Source organism: Taeniopygia guttata, chromosome 1, assembly GCF_048771995.1.
Source record: "Taeniopygia guttata chromosome 1, bTaeGut7.mat, whole genome shotgun sequence".
NCBI classification, from domain to species: Eukaryota; Metazoa; Chordata; class Aves; order Passeriformes; family Estrildidae; genus Taeniopygia; species Taeniopygia guttata.
In genome coordinates, this window is record NC_133024.1 from 86,529,048 (window position 1) to 86,550,370 (window position 21,323).

At 39.2% G+C, this 21,323-nt stretch overlaps 1 protein-coding gene across 1 annotated transcript; it reads left to right on the forward strand.

Moving 5' to 3' along the window:
* The first annotated feature begins 1,167 nt into the window (after nucleotides 1-1,167).
* IL18RAP (interleukin 18 receptor accessory protein) lies at nucleotides 1,168-21,306 on the forward strand. The gene is made up of 11 exons (XM_032749506.3): nucleotides 1,168-1,251; nucleotides 7,220-7,351; nucleotides 8,396-8,663; nucleotides 8,803-8,977; nucleotides 10,236-10,410; nucleotides 12,089-12,157; nucleotides 12,316-12,436; nucleotides 14,175-14,329; nucleotides 15,199-15,336; nucleotides 18,843-19,013; nucleotides 19,627-21,306. Exons 2-11 carry the CDS (start codon nucleotides 7,228-7,230, stop codon nucleotides 19,992-19,994), a joined length of 1,764 nt encoding a protein of 587 aa, XP_032605397.3. The 5' UTR covers nucleotides 1,168-1,251; nucleotides 7,220-7,227; the 3' UTR covers nucleotides 19,995-21,306.
* The last annotated feature ends 17 nt before the right edge of the window (nucleotides 21,307-21,323 follow it).

Below are 21,323 nucleotides of genomic sequence, written 5' to 3' on the forward strand. Positions count from 1 at the left end.
TTGAAAGTAAATATTTAGCTCTCAGCTGTGATAGCAATGTCACTATTTGTGCATATTGGGTTGATAACCCATACATTAAGCATATTTATTTATGTAATACATAAGGAAGATACTGGCTTTATGGATCAGCAACAAAAATTCATCTACAAGAAAGGAACTCGTACACTGGAAATGAAAACTTGTGACAATCTCAGGAGTGTCTCCAGCTTCCAGCATGATGAAGGAAAGACAAATAATGAATTGCTTCCAATGAAACAAGACCTTGAGACCTGTGAAGCAGAGCCATTAAGGATCCTGGAAGAGTTTAAGTGCTAGGTTGGTAAAATGGCCAGGGAAAAGAATAGGAGCATTTTTACCAAATGCATCCAGGAAAAGAAAAGCACTAGAAAGAAGAGCTGTTCAAGCTAAGGAATGATATGCATACAAGGATGTGTCCTTGAATAAATGTATAATGGGCATTAAAGCCATTATAAGAGTAAGGTCTCCTGTGAGAGTAAAGGAGAAACTACTCTGACCTACTTTTAAGCTGAAGTACAGTAAGTTACTAAAAGAAAACGAAAAATTCGGCGGTGGTCATCTCTGTCAGGTTTATGTTTCTTGGCTTGAAGTAAGCAGGCTGAACTATCATGGAAAGCAAGAAGGAATTGTCATGGAATTTGAGGTGCTAGACAATCTTTTCTAATTAACTGCTAAGAATTGTGAGAGTTAAAAGTTTGAAAGGCTTGCATGGTGAGAATTTGCTTTGCTATTTCTCTGTTGGCATGTGGCTATTCAGTTATTAGTATATTCAAAGTACCTCTGTGGCTCTAGATATGTTAGTCCCTGATGCCCAAGGCAGAATTCACTGTAATGCAGCAAATTGATGGTAAGTAACACCAACTTCCTTTATTTCACAATCACCCACAAGTTCCAGAAACCACCTGTGACTGTATGTTATTTCACAAGGTACATAAACTAGTACAAAATGGACAAAGGTTCTTATTTAGATATTGTTCAGACACCTCTTTCAACAGCAGAATCAGCACCACTGACTCAGTGCAGAAGATAGTTGCAGTGGAAAATTTCTTACCTGCTAGGTGTTAACCATAGCGGGGCAGAGGAGGAGGTAATGTGTAAATGTGTCAAGCCAGAAAAGTGTCATAATAGTACCAGAATAGTAAAAAACCTAATCCTCTCAGCACTGTAAGTCTACACTGCATACACATCGAGATGGTACATTTTCCCCACTTGAGCAGAAGTGAGATGGACAAGGTAAGATAAAGCCCCCAAACTTGACATTCCACAGGGGTGGGGACGTAAAATTTTCTGGAGATATAGCATAAAATGTGCTAAATTTTAGCAGAGTGGGAGGGTGAGTAAAAGGCAAGAGAGGGCGGGGAGAGAGTGGAAGCAGGGAGAATATTCTGGAGTGGTCCTTTACCCTCTTCTTTATGCACTTTGCCTTGCAGTCAAAGATAAATACGAAACTTGGCAGTGCAAATGTGTAAGGATGCTTTTTTAGTGTCTATATTATTTTTGCAGAAGACAAAAGGGTGAATTGGAGAAGAGGCTTAGCCAAATATTTGGTATTACTTACAAAATTTTCATTCAGTGTGGTAACCAGTATGACATACCACTTAGTCATGTGGTATGTGTGACTGGTGCTCCTGTTGTATTTCTAAAATGTATTTCTGATATAATTGTTGGACTGTTATGCTTAATTTTTGATTGTGGTAAGCCTTATTACTTGGAAACTACAACAATTTACACTTAAAATTAATGAAGTATATTTTATGTCTTTAAGATGCATCTCCATGAAAGAACCATTTTTTTTTTTTCTGATAATCTGAGTTTGAAAGAAGAAAGGCTTTGAATTCAGCTGTGTTGCACTCTGTAATTCTTTAAGTGAAGAGGGAACAAAAGACCTTTTTTTTTTCTATCTGTCAGGACACCTTCAAAAGCTTAATTCTTTATACCGAAATTTCTAGACATAAATGGGAGCCTTTTGTAATTTATAAATCAAACATGTATTTTGCAATAGGGCAAAACATTGACTATAGTTTAGGGGACAATCACCAAGGCTGATCATCAGTGGGCTCAGGTCTGGAATAAGCAGAAAGCTAAAAATGTAGTGGAAGCTGAGAATACAAATCCTTTATCTCCAAATGCTCAGAACCCAACAGAATCAAGCATTCATATTGGTCATTGCATAAAGGAATGTGCATAAACAGAGGCAACATTGAAATCCCCTGCTTTGAGACAAAAAGCCTTTTTAACCTTCTTGTGGCAATAGAGTGATTGACCCAATATGCAGTAAAGATAGATAACATCACATAAGAAAAGAAAACCAAGTCCTATTGTTCTTGAAATAAGTCTGTTGTAAGCTGATGGACAAATATTTATATATCCTCTATTGGAATAGGGATCATTGGGATCTGAATTGATGGCAAAGTGGTCTCACATGTTTCTATGTAGTTTGGGCACTCTGCAGTCAGTTTTTTATGGGTTTTACATCCAAGTAGGAAGCCTGAAAGAGGGGCTGGACTGTGTGGGACTATGTATGCTGAAGTGCTCTGCCTTCCTAGCAGAGGGGCAAGTCACAGAGGGCTCTAATTCTTCAGGGCTTGTCTTCCCTCTCTGCCAAGGCTGTGTTTGGCTAACTAGTGAGGCTGAGCTAGGAGGACACAGCTAGGAGGTAACAGTGCCCCCATGTAGCTCCCACTTACAGTGGGTGTGGAAGGTAGCTGAGGACATTAATGATAAGGAGAACTCAAGTCTTACTGTGGATATTATTGTGTATTGGAATAATCTTGTCGATCTCAGATAGTACAGATTTTTGTGAACTGTTTAAAAGCAGCATATGGAAAAAGAAAAAAAAAAGGAAACATTACTCTTCTTAAATGAAGCAAACTAAAAAAATCCAACACAATTTTGCACACAATGCAAATAGACGATTTTAGAACCCAAGAAGCTTTGATCTCTTACTAGGAGGTGTTTCCCCTGTTCTTTTTTTACAAGAAAGTGACCCATAAATTTCAACATAATGCAACTAAGCTAAGAAAGGAAGGGATGATGACAGTGAGGTAGAGGAAATTCCTGTAAAGGAAACAAACTCAACACAGTGCACAGCTAGAACTAACCACAATTCTTATCATGTTATGTAGGATGTGCAAGAAAGATCTTGAGATAATTTTTAAAAATTATATGTCTTAAGTTCAGATTTTAGCTCTCCCTACCCTGTCTGCTTGAAGGTAAGTTCATTTTATTGCCTTTGAATGTGCATTTTAAAATAAGTTGGCTTTAACTGCTTGGTCAGGCAAACAGTAGTGTCTTAGTAAGTAGCTTCATTAAATATCCTTTTCAGTTTTGTAGACATGGTAAAGCTTTTTTCATCTGCTGTGTGGCTGTTACTAATCTTAGTCCTAGAATCAGATTATGCTTGCCCTTCCATTGAATGCAATACACAGGAATTGATAGCTTGATGGTGAAGTGATTTTCATCAAAACAAGAATTGTGTTATGGAAGGATTGTGGTATGCCACTCTTTACTAGACTCCAGAGATATCCTGAAACTTGGCACAGCTCTCAAGAAACTGATTTTGATTTTTTTGCTTATATTTTATGTAAAAAGCTGAAGAAGAAGAAGAGACTGAAAGGAGATCTCATCACAGTGTACAACTGATCTTTTCTCTGTGGTGACCAGTGACAGGATCTGGGGAGGTGGCCTGAAGTTGTGTCAGGGGATGTTTGGGGTTGCATTTTAAAAAAAGGTTCTTCATCCAGAGAGTGGCTGGGCACAGAAATGGGCTCCCCAGGGATGTGGTCACAGCACCAAGCCTGACAGAGTACAAAAAGGGCTGGGAGTTGGACTCAATGATCCTTATAGGTCCCTTCCAACTCAGCTTATTCTATGATACTGTGGAAACTCTATGATATAGAAATTTACTCATTTTTTCTAACAGTTCTTTAGTAATTGAAACATTGTTAATGTAATACAATTCCTATTTTCCACTTGCATTCTTTTAGCACAAGAAATTATGTGAAGATCACATTAAGTTCCTTATATACAATACTTTTCAATTAAGTAGCACCCTAAATCCCTAGACTAAGAATATTATGATATGGTTGTGTACATGGCAGGAGAAGGTGGAGAGACTTTTGATAACAAGTTGCCTGGAGTAGAGTCCTTTCTTTCTTTGGTAGATACTGATAAAGAGAAATCAGTCCTTGAGTAAACTGAGTCACCAAATCACCCAAGTCCACCTGCAGTGCAAATGCACCTGAATGATGATTGCTGTCTGCTCCTGCTGTGAATTTCCCTGTTCTTGTTAAGCACACTTGCAAGATGACAATTATTAATTTCACAACCTACCATACTTTTTAAACACTATAAAAATGCAAAGAGTACAAGATTCTCTAATAAAAATGTTATCAGTTAGCACAAAAAACCAAAACCAAAACCAAAACCAAAAATCCCCAAAACAGCAGCGGTGTATTTTCCCGTGCCTAGATAAAGACAACAGAAAAATTGAAAAGATTGCTAACCAAAGATGTAACTTTCATTAGTCAACCTTCCCTTTAGCACTTCTTTCCCATTTGTGGTGATCTTTTGGAGCTTAAAGAAGGTATCATTAGTGTGGCAGCAAATTGGCAGAACAAAGAGATTATACATCACTGGCATTATTAAATGCTTTGTGAACAGTCACTTCATGCAGTTTTACTACATGTGGCCTGTATGTCCCCAGTTACACACAAATGGGAAGTTGGGAAGTAAACACTCCCACTGCTTATCTTGTGCCAGGTCAGGCGCTCTTCAAATAGCTTCTGGTGGCTTAACAGAGCCACAGGCGGCTTAATGAGTCACCAGGAAGCACTAGAGCTGTCACAGGAGAGAGACGGGACCATTTACCTGGGGTCAAGAGAGAGTGGAGTGCAGAGGACAGAGAAATACATAATAAAATCATAGAATAAGCTGAGTTGGAAGGGACCTATCAGGAACATTGAGTCCAACTCCTGGCTCTACACAGGACACCCCAAGAATCACACCATGTGCCTGAGAGTGTTGTCTGAACATTTCTTGAACTCTGTCAGGCTTGGTGCTGTGACCACTTCCCTGGGGAACCTGTTCCAGTGTCCAACCACCCTCTGAGTAAAGAAAAATTTCCTAATATCCAACCTGAACTTCCCCTGACACAGCTTCATGCGGTCTCCTCAAGTCATGTCACTGGTCACAAAAATGAAGTGCTTGCTCCTCTGCTTTTGACAACAGCCACACCTGCTCACCTGCTCAAGGGACTACAGCACTGAACCACACAAAAGGCCCTTGGATCTTGATTGCTACTGGCCCCAGCATGCCTTTGACATGTGGGCTGTTGGATGACATTACTCAAAACACCATTCTTGGTTTTATACAGAATTAACATGGCTAGAGATACAGCCTCAGTGAATACCTTGAGCAAGGTCTTCACAGTTGTCATAAACCCAGATTCGAGAGTCAGGATCTGTTGATCTTTTATCAGTGGATAAAAAAGTTGGATAAACTTATGGAGGGCTTTTTCCCAGTGCTGGTAGCAAACTCACTTTATTGAGACATACATAGAGACTAGGAGTTTCAGGATGATTTAAAAAAAATATGTGGGGTGATGACAGTTGGCAGCCAACCTGTAACAAAGCACCAGGATGAGGTGAGACAAATGAGTTAACTTACTTCCTGTGGCCTCTGAGCATAAAAAATAGGTAATTCCATTCACTTGCAAGGAATAGACATTCTGAAGAGAATGGTGACTAAAAGTTTTCCTCTCTACACAAAACAGCTGCCTGGAAAAGTGCAGCGTGGGAGTTCTCATCACCTCTCTCTCTAGCTCAGTGTGCACTGGATGCTCTGTTGATGCTAACCAGTATGAGTAATGTCTGCTTTGCATGAGGTGCCAACAGACAAGGGATTAGCCTTTGCCCAGCCTCTCTGCTTTTCCCTTGGGCTGACTCACTGCCTCTCTGGCACTGCAAATGCAGAGTCACTCTATGGCCAAAGGAAAGAAAAAAATCCCTTGAGGGCTCTGTTGCACAATGTACAGCTGTGCAAATGGAACAGCAGAAAAGTACTTTGCTCCTGAACCAGGCATTGTGCCTTTACTCCTGGAGCAGACACTGCAGATGTGTCAGTCACAGACATTGGGTATGTCCTTACAAAATACCCAGATTAAGCCATGGCTGTTGAATATGCACACTGGGCAGCATGCAGATGAGAAGGCTATGGGATGCAGATCAGACTTCTTAGTAGAAGAGGGAAAACATATCAATATGGTTTGGGGTTTCACCTTGTACAGGGTACTGTCATATGGGAGTCTGGATGCATCTGAGTGCTTTGTGAACCTGCTCCAAATCCCCTGGGTGTTCCCAGTCTCAGTTTACAGAGCAGCCCGCAGAGCTGGTCCCTTATGCTGGTGTGGGTGTTACCCTTCTCAACAGGGCTATTCAAGCACATCATTGTAGTACTAAAGTAAGGCCTGATGCTGTACACACAGGCACACCACGGTGGAGGAGAAGGGGCTTTAGGTTGCTCTGCTGGCCCTTGTAGACATCCTAAGTATGCCCATTTTGGCTGGTAACAAAGCCTACTAGGAGCATGTCTCTTGAGGGAAAGAGAGAACCAAACACATGTGCCCATACAGGACATGCTTTGAGGGCTTTACTTCTGCATGGTTCTCCAGTTGCATGGGCTCAATGCCATTTGCAGCTGCAGCACATCTTCAGATTTGTTTTAATCCCAAAGGAATACAATCTGGGCCTGTTGACCTTCAAGCTACAACAGCGCTCCATGGATTTTTGGTGCCATTTATGCCTGTCTCAGTCTGTTGCTGATAGGCATCATTAGCTGAAGGCTGATGATATTTGATATCTTACCTCTCATCTTAGAGAACATGCTCCTATCAAAAGAGGAAGGATCTGCATTTCCATTTCTAGCGGTGGAGTTCTGCATTGTTGTAGATATGATTTGGAAATTCATCTGTAAGCAATTTTATGCAGGTGTATTTAGAGAGACTGTTGCATATTCTTGATTATTATCCATTCTGTATTTCAGTGAAATAGTATGAACAGGAAAAGTGCTCCAAACCCCATTTTTAAAAAACACAGTATGAAGAAAATAATGTTTGCAAAGTTTTACAGAGGTACACAAGGAAATATACTATTTTATTTGACTCCTATTTACAAAAAATCTACCCTGTTTTCCTCTTTTGCAGAGAGCAAAATGATTCTTAAAGAAAATGTCTCTGAATATCAGCCAAAATTGATAAAGAAAACAATGCTCACTTTGTGCTGGATATTAACACTATTTGTCAGTGGGGTAGAAGTTAGAGAGATTAATTTGCCAGGTAAGAATCTGCTTCAGTGATATTTGGTGTTTGTGGTGCTTTCTGAAAACTTAGAAAAGGAGATCTTAATTTTTCCTTGCTTTTGCACAATGTCCATGCTTGTATCAGACAAATAGCCTTTCTGCAAGCTTCTGAAGTATACCAGCTACCCTAAATTTGACTCAAAAATCAGTTCCGCAGTGAAAAGGATAAAGGTTAAGGAGAGTCTCTGAGGCCTAAATGAAACAAATTAATTGCATCTGTGATTTAGGTCTCCAGTATCTGGTCTAATGAGGAAGGGACTGAGGACAAGGAGGACAAAAGCAGAAAGAGAGTGATTTATCAAAGCCTTCCACACACAATATATCTAGAGGATCTTGATCCAATTTAGTGCGCAGAGATAAAATGAAACTGTAAAGAGTTTCCCAGGTGGGCAGATAGGGAACAGATTTCATGACCTCCCTTCTGCTGGGGTGAAATCCTGCCATACTTTCAAAGATCACAGCAGCCTAACTGGCAGGATGGGCATTAGAATGGCTGACCACATCTTTCAGAATAAAAAAAAAAAAGTGTAATTTTAGAGGCAGTTGCTGAAACATAGGAGGGTAAATATTTAAAAGAAGCGAGACAATGATGTTTGTCAATCATACCTTAAATAGGGCATGTGGTGGACAGGTTCTGCTTCTTCAGGCTTATGTCAGTCCCTTATCCATGAATATGGTGAGATCGAGAACAGCTGCATCTGCATTTCTACAGAGTTGAGGTTTAACAGGTTAGCACGCATGCAAAAGTCTGCACATCACAAAAACTCTTCACATTAAGCTTCTGAAAATAGGCCTAAGAAACCTTTGGAACCTTTGAATAAATTTTCAAGAACATTGGCAAATTACATATTTAAGAAAACCTGTTTTTTATTAGTCCATGTGCTGTGCTGATCACATAAAGGAATATTCAACACAAGAAAGATAAGGTTCTATTTTTGTTCCTAATTTTTATTTTTAATTTTTTCACCATGACTCTGCATTTTTTCAGATGGTACTGATATCTTACTGTCCTGCTTTTCAGGATGTTACCATGTTGAACCTCAAATATGGTATCGTGCAATTAATGGTGAGGAGTTTGTTCTACAATGTGCTTTACCAGATAGAGATGCTACCAACATTTATAACAGCTCACTTCTAAATCAACATAAGGTGAAATGGTTCTGGCATCAGAAAGATAAAGAGACACTGAAGGACATCAAGGAAAGCTCAAACCTGACTTTCCAAGGGGATGCACTTTTCTTTAAACCAATAAGGGACAGTGCTTCTGGAGTGTACATCTGTAGGATATGGTAAGTAACAGAGCAAAAAAGTAATGGAGTAAAGGAGCAAAAGGTTTCTATTCCTATAGGAGAATTATTGAGAATTATTGGTTTGCTTGTGTATTAAGTGTTTAACCTTTTTTTTTTTTTTTTTTTTAACATCACTCAGGGGAAAAATCCCATGTCTCAAAATTGTTTTGGATGTTCAAACAAAGACGGAAGCAAAATGTTCAGGTTATGACACAAATATTCTATATCTGCTTGCTGGCAATGGGAATTCAATAACCTGTCCTGGGACAAAATGTTACAGCCACATAAAAAAGCAGGATGTGAAATGGTACAAGGTAAGAGTCAGTCTATTGAGTACTGGAAACTGCTGAGTGGAGGTGGAGCTTCAGATCTAGTTAATGTCTGTGTGCCATAGTTCTTGAACTCTTCTTTGGCAGGCAATGGCAAAGAAATTCAATCCAAAGGTAGAATCTTGGACTGATATATATCAAGTATTTAAGGAAGAGTTTTGAAGAAATTTGCCACACCCAAAACATTATTATATGAAACAGAAGCCAAGAAAGGCTTGGTTTCAGCTAAGGAATTTAAGAAATTGAGAATTAAAATAGGCTTTTTACAAAACTGACATGATTGAAATGCAACATTTTAAGTTTTGTTTTGACATTTCAAATTTTGAAAATATCCAATATACTGAAGAAAACTGGCATTGTTAGACAGAAAATTATTTTAAGAATAATGTTTCGAATTCTTCTTTCCAATAGACCTATTTTAAATGAAACACTATTCCACTGAACCACTACTGACTTAGTGTTTATAAGGATGGTAATATAGCATCCAAACCTGTATAAAGGAGCAAAAGAAAATGACTAAAATTTGCAATTATGCATTTTCCTGTCTGGTATTATTCACATTATTTTATTCTATCAGGTAGAATTATGATCTAGTCAAAGTTATTCTGCATTTGCTTTAAATTTTTAAATAAGGTATATCTTTACCTACATCTTGATCTGAAACCCACCGATGTTAAGGAACATCTTCATATTTGCATTACTGGATATTTTAAGGAACTTGATTTAAGGAAAATTCTTGCTGGTTTTGGTGGAATATGAATATAATAAGCCAAAAAAATAGGGACGCTTTTAAAAAATAGACCATTCTCGTGCTTCTAAAAGTAGTGACAGTGTTCTCAACCTCAGACCATCTAAACTCATGGTTTACTTCTCATAAAATAACTTGAAAATGTTTTCAAAATTATTTTTTATAAAAGAAAAAATACCTAGTCCACCAAAAAGTGGTCCTTTTTGTTGCTCTTTGGTAATAGGACTTTAATTTAGATTAGCTTTGTGATTCCATATTTTTGCATCAATCATACATTATAAATAATTTTTTAAAAATCAAGGTTTTCCACATATTTTTCAGTATAAATGAAAAATGTCCTCAGGCTCCTAATGTATCCCTTTTTGGGCTTCAGTGGAAAAACTTTGGTTTTTTCCATGAAAATCCTGTCCAAATATATTAAAATATAATTTACTAACAGCAACAACAGCAAGAAAAAAACCCAAACCTTTAATTCTTAGACATTCTTTTCATTAGGATGGTCATCAGATAAAATACAGGAAAAGCAGACCGAGCCTAAAACTTAAGCAGAATGAAATCTACTTGAATCCAACCTATGACAAAGATGCTGGGACATATGTGTGTGATTATACTCTGTCTGAAAACATTATCAAGTGGACAGTGAGAACAGCAGTAACAGTAGAAGTCACTGGTGAGTAATATAATAACCCAGAATAAATACCTGAAGTATGTTTTCTTTATTATGTTTATTTCTGTCTTTTGTTCAGGCTCTTGTTCTGAAAATCCCATAAATTGAATTAGCTACAGGATCATTCAAATCCTCTTCCAAGTATTCAGAGGACATCTTGGGACACCAACTAGAACATCCAATAGTAATAGCACTAGGTCCTGTAGGAAAGTATAAATCTATTCTATATCCTGAACTGTATGGATGCAGTACAGCTGTTTCTGTATGAAAACAGCACAGGACTATTCCTTAGCATCCTGGTGGAAGGTAGGCCACTCTGTGAAAGGGAGAACAAAATTTAGGGAGCAAAAGAAGTGTGTCAAGTGAGGCAACCTGGTTCTATGGTCTAGTGAAGAAACACTCCTTTGAAGCTTCATGGATATTTCATAATGAGGATATTTTCTGAAATAGGTGATCCTTCTTTCCACAGGTATTTTAAGAATTTGGTTCTAAGAGTTCAAGGGAAAAATGTATCCATCCCATCAGGACAGGAAACCATGTCTTACCAACCTGTGAGAATTCTGTGTGGTGGCTTAAAATACTCTTGCTCTTTCACTCTTCCTTCTTGCTTTATTCCCGCAATATCTCCAGGCAGGCTTGGACAAGCTCTGCTTTAATTCTGATCTGACTGTATTTGAGCTAACACATTCTCCTTCTTAGTTCTTTTCCCTCACTTTCTAGAGCAGTCAGAAAAACTTAAAAGGCACCATATGCATCCTATAACCTTGCAGACTGAGGTGAGACCCTCTTGCAGTAGAGGTCTTCCATGACAGGACCTGAGGGAATGGCCTGAAGTTGTGTCAGGAGAGGTTTAGGGCAGATATTAGAAAAATGTCTTTCACCCAGAGGGTGGTTGGGCACTAGAAGAGGCTCCCCAGGGAAGTGGTCACAGCACCAAGCCTGACAGAATTCAAGGAGTGTTTGAGCAACACTCTCAGGCACAGGGTGTGACTCTTGGGAATGGTTCTGTGCAGGGCTGGATGCTGAACTCGATCCTGTGGGTCCCTTCCAACTCAGCTTGTTCTGTGACTCTGTGATGTATTTCTCTGCTGTGACCCAGTAAAAAAAAAAAAAAAAAAAAAAAAAAATCAAAAACAAACAAACAAACAAAAAACCCAGCCAGAACGAAAAGATGTTATGATGCACCATTTCCTGCAGTATGTGACTTTCCTGGAATATCAGAGCTGTGGGTTTTATTGTACAACCTGTGGGTGTCATTATCTGTACCCTGTGGCAGCCTGAGCTTTGAAAACAACATGGCTATTTTGGTACAAGTATCTGTGCTTGTGAATGGGGTGTGCATGTGCTCTGTTTGTGCTTACTGGGCGTGAAAAGAGGTTTGGCAGGGGACTGGTATGAGGATTGCACCCTTCAGGGGGTTTTACAAGGGAGGTTCCTAATTTTTTAATCCTAAGTAGTTTAAAGCACAGACTAGTTGCTGAGCTTCTCAGCTCGTGTAAGAGTGCCTCAGTGTAAATAAGATAGGAGATGTTTGAGTAGCTGTGGAAGTTTTGTTGTCCTTCTCTTGGACTTAGGTGTCTAAATTCCACCTAAATCTTGAAAAATTAAATCTTAAGTTATTTTCTTTGCTTTTCTACACTGCCAATAACTTTATACTTAATTATATTCTTGTTAATTGCAGCAAAAAACACTATTCATCCACCAAACCTTTTGTATCCCAATGGTGTTGTGATCCTCGAAGTAGAAGTTGGTAAGTTTCAATTCCTCTTCTAGAAGAAAATGAAAATATTTAAATGAGGTATTGATAAATAATGACAGATCTTGATAAAGCAAACCAGCTTTGCTTTCTAGGCTATTTAAGAGAATAATAATCTGCAGGCATGGCTTTTCTGTGTTCATTTTTTCCAGGCAAGCCACTTGAATTGGAATGTCGTGTACAGTTTGGGTTTGAAAGGGTTTCTCCAATGAGGGTAACGTGGATAAGAAACAACGAAGAAAATGTAAATGAGAAATTGAATCAGGAAACAACGTGAGAACCTCCTCCTCCATCCCCCCTAGTAGTCTGGTTATTACCACCACAAGCAACTGTAAAAGTCCTTCTATAACAACTTTACTGAATACACTTTATTGAAAAACTTTAGCAGGTTCTTCACTTTCACCTAGTAATGCATATGTCCACAAGCAAGGGACAGGCATGTGACCTTCGCATACAGAACACATATTGATGGCCATAAAACCAAGAACTCAAACTCTGCATAATTTTAGCTCTTAAAACTTTAGCTCATAGATGATTTCAACATAAAGGGTTCCTGCTTGCCTCTCCCTGCATCAGTTGTTTTCAACTGTTCTTGTTTTCAGGTGTTCTTGAGAGCACAGTCTCTGTTGTGCCTTGCTAGCAATTCACACAATCTGCCTTTGGAAGCTGTCTCTGAGTGGGGAATTAATCACACCATCAAAACAATACTGTGGACATTGAAGGGAGTTTGTGTGTCTCAGACATTGGGGTGTTGCAGACTAGGTCTGAGGAGGGCTTGCAGCACTGAATTTCAGGACACTGAATTTTGAGAGTCCTCCCTGGTGAGAATTAACCAGACCCTGCAGAGAAGAAACATGTAGGGGAAAGGTTTCCTGTGAGCTGGGGCAACCTCTGTAAGTCATTACACTTCCCTTTCCTTCCTGTTTTCATTCACTTATGCAGTGTTCAACTTGGGCAAGCAACAGAATAGAGGCATAACAGGCAAATCTGTCTTTCACCCACAGCCCTGAGTCAACTTTATGGGTAAACTTTCTGTACACTGGGGGAAGCAAAGGCTCTGGTGTCACTGCTAAAATCAAGTTCATAATAGGAGTCATATGGGAAAAAATAAGTTATGATATCACACACACTCATGAGATAGACTGCAAATTTTCCTAACTTCAGAATGTTTAGATTTGGAATATTCTTGTTAACAAGTTTTTAGCTGTTTTCATGGGCAGAGTTTATGTTTATTTTTTAAAATACAGACAAGTGAAACATCCCCAACAGATTTCGGTTGAATCCTTGCCTATGGTCACACCTATATATCTTGAGGTAGCAGAGGCAGAGCCATGGACTACTATCATTTTGCAGTGGCATGATGTGAGAAGACTTTTGGGATGACCCAGAGATTCTTATACCTATGGCTTTCAGCAACTCAGAAACCCTGGGTATTCTGGAGTGATTGCAGAAACAGATCTCTTTCCCATATCCTTCACTCAACCCTGAAGGGATTCCTCAGTTACCTCTTCATTTCCTGTACTTCTGTCCCTTATTTCTGTCTTATTCTGTTTGCCTATCATGTCCTTGGGCTTTTTACCCCTGTGCAAGAGGCTGAGCTGCTCAGTCTTTTGACCAGCTAGGTCTCTCTTTTTGAAGTTCCATTTCTCTGCATTTCTTCCAGGTGAATATTTTACATCTTAGAAAACCACAAGTAATTTATAGAAGTAAAGGGGACTATATATTGAAAACTAGGCAAGTGGTATATATTTTGCTGAGTAGCTGAATTAAGGATAAACCTTCCAGTCCTTAGGTTTATCAAAATATTTTCTTATGATGCTAGTTAGTATTTTCTTACCATGTATAAACCAAGAGAAGGTTCCAAACCAGAATACTGGATTACTATTAAAAGTTCAAGATGAATGTTAAGAAGTTGCAAGCTTCTTTGCTTTTGTGTGTAAGACATTAGGAAATTGTGCGAATGAACAGCAAAGGTATCATGCAAATACACATTTTTTTTTTTTCTCTCTAGTGTCTATCCGAAAGGTTTGAAAGGACACACACTTCTTCATGTTGCAACTTTGAAAGAAGTTACTGAAAAGGACCTCAGAAGCAGCTTCACTTGCTTTGCTGAGAATTCAGTAGGGAATGCCACTGCTGTGATCCGGTTGAAAAGAAAGAAGAGAGGTAAAGCTATCAACTGGTGACTATTTACCCCGAAGACAAATTTTAGTTTACTCTACTGCTACTAATTAATTCTCCATTGACACTGGCTTTTAGCCAGCAGCAGAAGTTTCTTGAACCTGAGTGGGAAAAGTTTGATTTGTTAGACGTCTTGAAAGCCACAGTATTTTGAGGATTACTCAGAAGAACAGGGCTATCTGGGGACTTACTGCAGGCAGGTGAGCCAAGTGGAAGTTAGAGAGTAACTGGAAAGAAGAAGAGGAGAGCGCAAACTCTGAACATTTATAGGTAATCTACTAAACTGAAGCAGAGAGGCTGCTGAAAGCAACAAAATTCCCTGATTTTCATAGGATATTTCTGTTTATTTTCCCAGTCATTAGAGTGCATGTTTCTGAGAAGTTGCCATAACTGATATGATTGTGGCAGTCTTTCAAGGCCCAAACCAGAACCAGTGTGGAAATTAAAGTGTTAAACCATAGCTCAGAGTGGAGGTTCATCACTAGGGTACAACAGGAAGCTGCCAGAAGGGCACTGTGTGCAGCTGTGTCTGTTCTGATGCAGCTTTTCCATCTCAGGTGATGGCTATTTTCAGCATTGCTGAGTGTAGAAACAATTTTCTCTGTGCACTCTGTCATAGATTGGTTTTTCATACCACCAAAGAGATGCCATGATAAAAAGGTCACTGATGGTAGACTGAAACTTTGTGTTAAGGTTTGCGGCTACATGAGATCTTGACTTCCCTAGATTTTGCCAGAGGGACAAGAATAAAGATTCTGTAAGATGGTTTGTCCCCATTTCTGGACGGAATTTTTATCTAAGTGTCAATATTATTTTGGAAACTTGAGTTAAGATAGGCTCTTTTCTTTCTGCAGTGTTGTTCTTATATGTACTATGCAGTGCCATTTCTACCCTATTTGCATTTGTTTTGTGCACTGTCTTTATTTACCAGCACTGGATTGAAATAGTGCTGATGTATCGAAGTTATCTGGTCCACAACAAAAGTACAGAAGGTAAGAAACCTTGTATAATATTAATTTGCTCTAGTTTTTCTACTGCCTTTTGCCATGTGGGATAATCTGATATGAATTACTCATTTAATTAAGTTAATTTAATGAGCCTGTTCTTTTTGAGCCAGTACAAAGTCTATTAAACCTTGCAAGATGCTCAGTGAATGCAGATGGAAAAGAAGTCAGATAGTGTGAAAGAAATATCTAACACCAACAGAAACGCCAGTTAGACTTTTACCTTAATTTACCCATAGAAGATAAGAGTAGGAAGTTGAATTTTGGCAGTCCATTTGCAGGGAGTAATTTAGCATCTCCAACATTTCAAAATCGTTTTCTGAAAAAACATAGTAAAGGCATAACAAAGTAAAGGATTCCAGGTTCTATTGTATTTTTCACTTAAAGCCAAAAAGTTTCTCAGAGGAATAAACAAAAGAGAGAAATAAGATGATAAAGGCCACCAACTGGGGCCTTTCCCAAATGCTCGGGAAATATTTGTATTTCCTAAAACCTTTGGAAACCACTTCACATTTGGAACAGAGTGATTAACTTTTGATTTTTCAAGTCTTAATAGTAGCACTGCCCCATCACCTCAGCTAAAACAGTCCCCTGAAATAGCAGGCAGTAAAAATGTATCAGGAATCACTATGACTACTTCAAAGAACTTAAGGTATGACTTTCTTAAATGTGTTGAAAGAATTCTGATAGTTTGTGCCTGAGAAAATTTTTCTAAAAATCCTTGTATCTTGCTGCAGTTTGAGGTAGGGATGTCTGTTTTTACGTTTGTAAATGTATCTCATATGTGAGTGTGAAACAACTGTATCTAGATACCTCTAAGTACATGCAGAATTGGAAAATTACTGCCCTTCTGGAAAGCATTTTTACAAGCACTAAAGCATTTGGCAAAGGCAATTTGTAAAATCACTCAAAATTTCCCCTCTATCTGGTAACAAAGTGATTTAAGGACCTGTGGAAAGTCCCTTTAGAGCACACCCTGCATGTCAGCAGGACACAGACCTGCTTGTGCACTGAAGCTGAAGACACCATTGGGTTTCACCATGACAGCCCCTGTCCCCTGCCTGTCCCCTGCTTCTCAGGTACCTTGTGCACACAGCTCCATCTGCAGTATGGGGGTGTGGGGGTGTGCAGACCAACCATGCATACCCAGAGAGTTTTCTGCCCAAGGGAAATGTGTTCTCACCTGCAGGATTAGGTCCTTCTCACTTCATGGATGCATATCAAGTCACCTGAGGTCTGAAAGGACTTGCTCATACAGCAGCAAAGCAGCAGTTATGACTTGATTTTGCTGTTTCTTCCTGTATAATTTCTTCTCCTGTGTCCTTCTCAGCACAGAATCAGACGATTGAATAATCCTACAAGATTGGAAGGTACCCTGGGTACCTGCTCAAAGCAGAGCCAACTTAGGTTGTGTAGAACCTTATGGAGAGAGAAACCACAACCCCTCTGGGGTTAATTGGCCTCCTTAGCCAATTCAAAGATATCTCAAAACTCCTGTCTTCTTCCACATGTACAAAGAAATAATGCAGGAGATTTGATACTAACATTTTTAGAACACGTATGCCATCACTTTGCTTAAGTCAGGTATTCTTTATTTCCTACACTTCCAGCATCTTAAGTACAGCACCAAAAGTTCCTCAGCTTGTAATTTTCTTGTGCAATTATGTGAAAATACGGCCTAATGGTGCTTATTTTGTATTTATTTTTAACTTACCACTGTAATAGTAATGTTATAAAGGCATGTGTTTGTTAGTGGTTGTGGTCTAATAAGATTGCAGTGACCTCTGCGGGTGAAATGAGGAATACCTGGCTTGTAGTGCAATTTATTGTTATTTAAAATCTGTTTTCCAGGGAGCTTCAATTTAAAGTATAAATGAAGTTCAGCAAAACCAATCTAGTGAACCTCTGGCCTACCTTTAATTTACACATTAGTCCTGTGTGCCTAGTGCTGGTGATTCACTCTTGTGGGCCCAAATTGGCTCAGCTTGGCAGAAAAATAACTCAGTAAAAGACAGTGTGTAACCAGCAAAGTGAATCATCTCCCCCTGTTATCACAAAAGCTTCGGCACCAGTAGAAGGATGTGATTGAAAGTGTGTCTGGGAGCAGAGGGGAGGAGCAGAGGTGCAATATGTGTTGTCTGATCACATTCTTGGCCTCCAGACCTGCACACCTCTATTTTCTTTTGGCGACATACCTTCTGCTATGTGCTGGTTCTGAATTTAAGTGTTGATCCCAAGCTCATCCATGTTACTTTCCTGAATTTGCTTTACATACAGGCTCTTCTAGATCCTGTAGGAACTTGGTGACTCTAGCTTGTGTCTGTGGTCCTAATCTCACATCTAGGGATAGAAATCGGGAGGTTAACACCAAGGCATGTGGGTCATGACACTCAGCACTTAAGCCTCTGTGCTGCCTGTGGGTGTCTCAGCTCCCAGGCAGTGAAGCTGGAGGCGCAGCCAGTATGGTGGAATCCAGAGAGCCTCCCAGCTCACCCTGTAGCAGCACCCTGGAACACATGGGAATTTCTTTCTGGTTCCTATTCATTATATTGTCATATGATACAATTCAGCTAATTGAACATAGGTGTCTGATGGTATTTGGGCTGCTGGACAATGTCCTCCCATTCCAAAATGCTTGAGTCTCCAATACTTCCCCTGTCAAATCTGGCAGTCTTACAATAACTTAAATATCCTCAGGTAACTGGGAAACTGGACTGGGTCTACTGTGCCTTTTGCTTTCAGCAGAAATTATTTTATTTTACATTCCTTCTCCCTCAAGTGTATTCAGTTTATTCAGCAGATAAATTTTGCTTTTGGCTTGTAGTTAAGAATGCACCTAACTCAGGACATTGGTACCAGAGTGATCAAAGCTAAGAAAAATTCTTTACCTATGTTTCATCTGCACTGTACAAACATTCTTTTAAGGAGACTTAAAGTTCAATAACTAGTCAGTACTTGGTGTCTGAGCTGATATTTTGATCAGACTTAGCCTTTGCTCCTTAACAGAGACACAAGTCTCTCTGTTTATAAGCATAACGGTGTATGAAAACAGCATATTTTTGCAAGCAACTAATATTCAAGAACATTTTTCCTTTAAGCTTTATTCTATTTCAAAATAAGATTGGCCATTGACAAGTTTTTTTTTTAATCAGCATTGGGCAAATTAGAGAAAAGATGGGGAATCATTCCCTACCACATAGCTTTTGCCTGGAAAGGACTAAATCTTTAAACTACCTTGCACTAAACATCTCTAGCTTGCTTCTTTGCTTTGGTAGCATACGTCTACAAAATTTGCAAGACAGTGAGACAGCAAGGTTGTCTTTGGTGACTGCATAGCTGTAATCCATGAATACGTTATAATTTTAGGTTTGTATTGTGCCTACTTAAACAGATATAAATGGAAACAGAGCATTAAGAAAGAAGCTGAATGCTTCAGCCAGACTTGATAATGTATATAGTCATTTACTTATTATTTATTTATTCATTTGTTTTAGATGGCAAGGAATTTGATGCATTTGTATCATATGCAAAACTAAACTCTTCTGAAAGTGACTCTGCTTTAATTAGTGAGGAAAAATTTGCCCTGGAGCTTCTTCCAGATATGCTAGAAAACAAATATGGATACAAGTTATGTATTCTTGAAAGAGATATTCTTCCAGGAGGAGGTAAGTTCCCTAGGCATGGTAGAAAATCTTCAGTTTTTATAAAATTGTGTTTCACTTAAAAAAAAAAAAAAACAACTTTATGCACCAGAGAAACAAATTATATAATTAGGTAGTTGAATTTATGTTCAAATCTCATAATGTTTTGATCTTTGTGTCTGGTCCCTGTGCCTGATGCATGCATACTTTGGAGTGAGGTCACTGTGAGCTACTAGGCTGAGACAAAGCTTCTTGTGCAAGAATTTCTTTGCAAGCAGGCTCCTTTCCCTGGAAAGACTTCAAATATTTCAGTAGTTACTTTCTGAGCAACTTTAGCCAGTGCTACCTCAGTAATTTGAAAGCCCTGTGGGAGAGATGAAGACGAATCCAAGTGGCCCTTGAGACCCTGTTGAAGTGTGCTGAGGTCTCAGCTGTGCCCTTCATGTCCTGAGCAGAAAGTTGCGTTCCTCAGTTGTATAAGAACAGCCGTGGTACCCTCTGATAGCAAACTTATTTCTAGGTGTTGTATGATTAGTCAGCATTCTTATTGCCTTTCCTTATTTCTGGGTTGATAAAAGAACTGGTAAGATAAAAACTCCTTTGCAGAATGCAGTAACTCTTACCATTTCCTCTCCAGCATACACAGATGAAGTTGTCACTGCTATTAAACAAAGCAGACGGGTAATAATTATTTTGAGCCCAGCCTATGTCAGTGGACCAAGCATCTTTGAACTGCAGGCAGCGGTGAACTGTGCATTGGAAGACAAAGGCATCAAACTGGTATTAATAAAATTCCAGGATTTCAAAGAGCCAGAGGCTTTGCCTCCAGTACTGAAGAAAGCACTTCGGATTTTACCAGTCATTACCTGGAAGTCTTCCATTTCTGCTGCTCCGCACAAGAAGTTCTGGAAGTACATGCGTTACCACATGCCAATGAAAACTACTAAGAGGCTGGAAAATTTCAGCCTCAAGGGCTTCTCCCAAAGGTTATTCAGACTGGTATAGATATTTCACAGGGAGAGGACATCAGGCTCAGGATTGGTAACGTGGTTGTCAAAGATCTTTTCTGTATCATCTGACTGCTGCCAGCTGTCACTACAGCCAGCAGTAACTCCCTCTGAAACAGTCAGAAGCACTGAAGTGTGACAGTGCCCAGGAAAACTGTGCCACTGCCTGCAACTGTAAATGTGAGCCATCTTTCATAAATTAATATTTTATTACCATTTTTATTATATTTATTATACCATTTTGCTCTGATTTTGAGACATACAAAGTTCTTTGCGCTGCATTAATTTCTGGAACATTTTAACACTTGTTTTCTAGAAAAAGATTTAAAAAAGGGAACTTCAGAGGAAGCCTGCAGTTTCATTTTCTGATGCAGTCCAGTGGGACATACCCAAATTCTTCAAATGAGTTACCTCCTCCAATGGGAATGCCAAGAAAATACCATGAGAGGCTGCTATAGTTGGGTATGCCAAAGGGATTCAGAAAAGAAGGACCACTGTGTAGGCTTATCCCAGGCATCTCCATCCTTCCTTCAGTGAGGGGAAGAGTTCAACCACCTGTCAATCAGTTCACACTCAGGGACACCTACATCTGATCGTAGTTGATCCTGTCTGCTGCTGGTCACTCAATGCCCACTGAACCTGTTGGCATTATGGGTGTGTTGCAGGTGTAAATCTAAGCCCTGATTGGCACAGCTGGTAGACTTCCAGGGACTCTAAATCTTTCCCTTGCAGTCCTCTGGCTACCAACTCTCCAGAGCTCATATCACTTATTCTCAAACCATCTTGCAGTATGTCTGTAGCTGAGTGAAATGCAATGGTCAGTGTTGAGCAATCCGAGAGGTATAGCCTCTTCTCTGTTGTTCTGATTATTTCATTTGGCCTTCAAGTTAACAAATCCTTGTTTTATAATGCTACCTGAATATCTCATCTGCCAGATTTCCTGTTGGAAAGGGATCCCAAGAAATACTACTGTTAACTGGATCAGTACACTGGAAAAAAGTACTCTTTTGCAAGCAGGCTGAGCTTTATCTACCTAATGCTATACTGGGTTCCAAGTTTTGGTGGGAGGACTGATGGTGCTGTGAGGCTGACAGAAGATAGTACTTTGTGTAGAAGCAGAACATCAAAGGGCATCACTGACTGTACTGTGGAGTTTTAACTTCTTTTTTTTTAGGGTCAGGATTAAATGCATGAGGCGATATTTTTTTGTTTGGATTCAGATGTTTATTAATTTTTATTTATATTGCAGGCACATAAACTGTGAGTTTTACAGTACTTCAATAAACTAAAAAATGGAGCCTCAAGTGAAAGTATCTCTCACTTTACA

Bases quoted from the DNA above. Each gene is read 5' to 3' on its own strand.
- IL18RAP (XM_032749506.3), top strand. From the start codon at position 7,228: ATGATTCTTAAAGAAAATGTCTCTGAATATCAGCCAAAATTGATAAAG. The intron at 8,664-8,802 runs GTAAGTAACAGA...AACATCACTCAG, and splicing joins GTGTACATCTGTAGGATATG to GGGAAAAATCCCATGTCTCA. The intron at 12,158-12,315 runs GTAAGTTTCAAT...CATTTTTTCCAG, and splicing joins GATCCTCGAAGTAGAAGTTG to GCAAGCCACTTGAATTGGAA.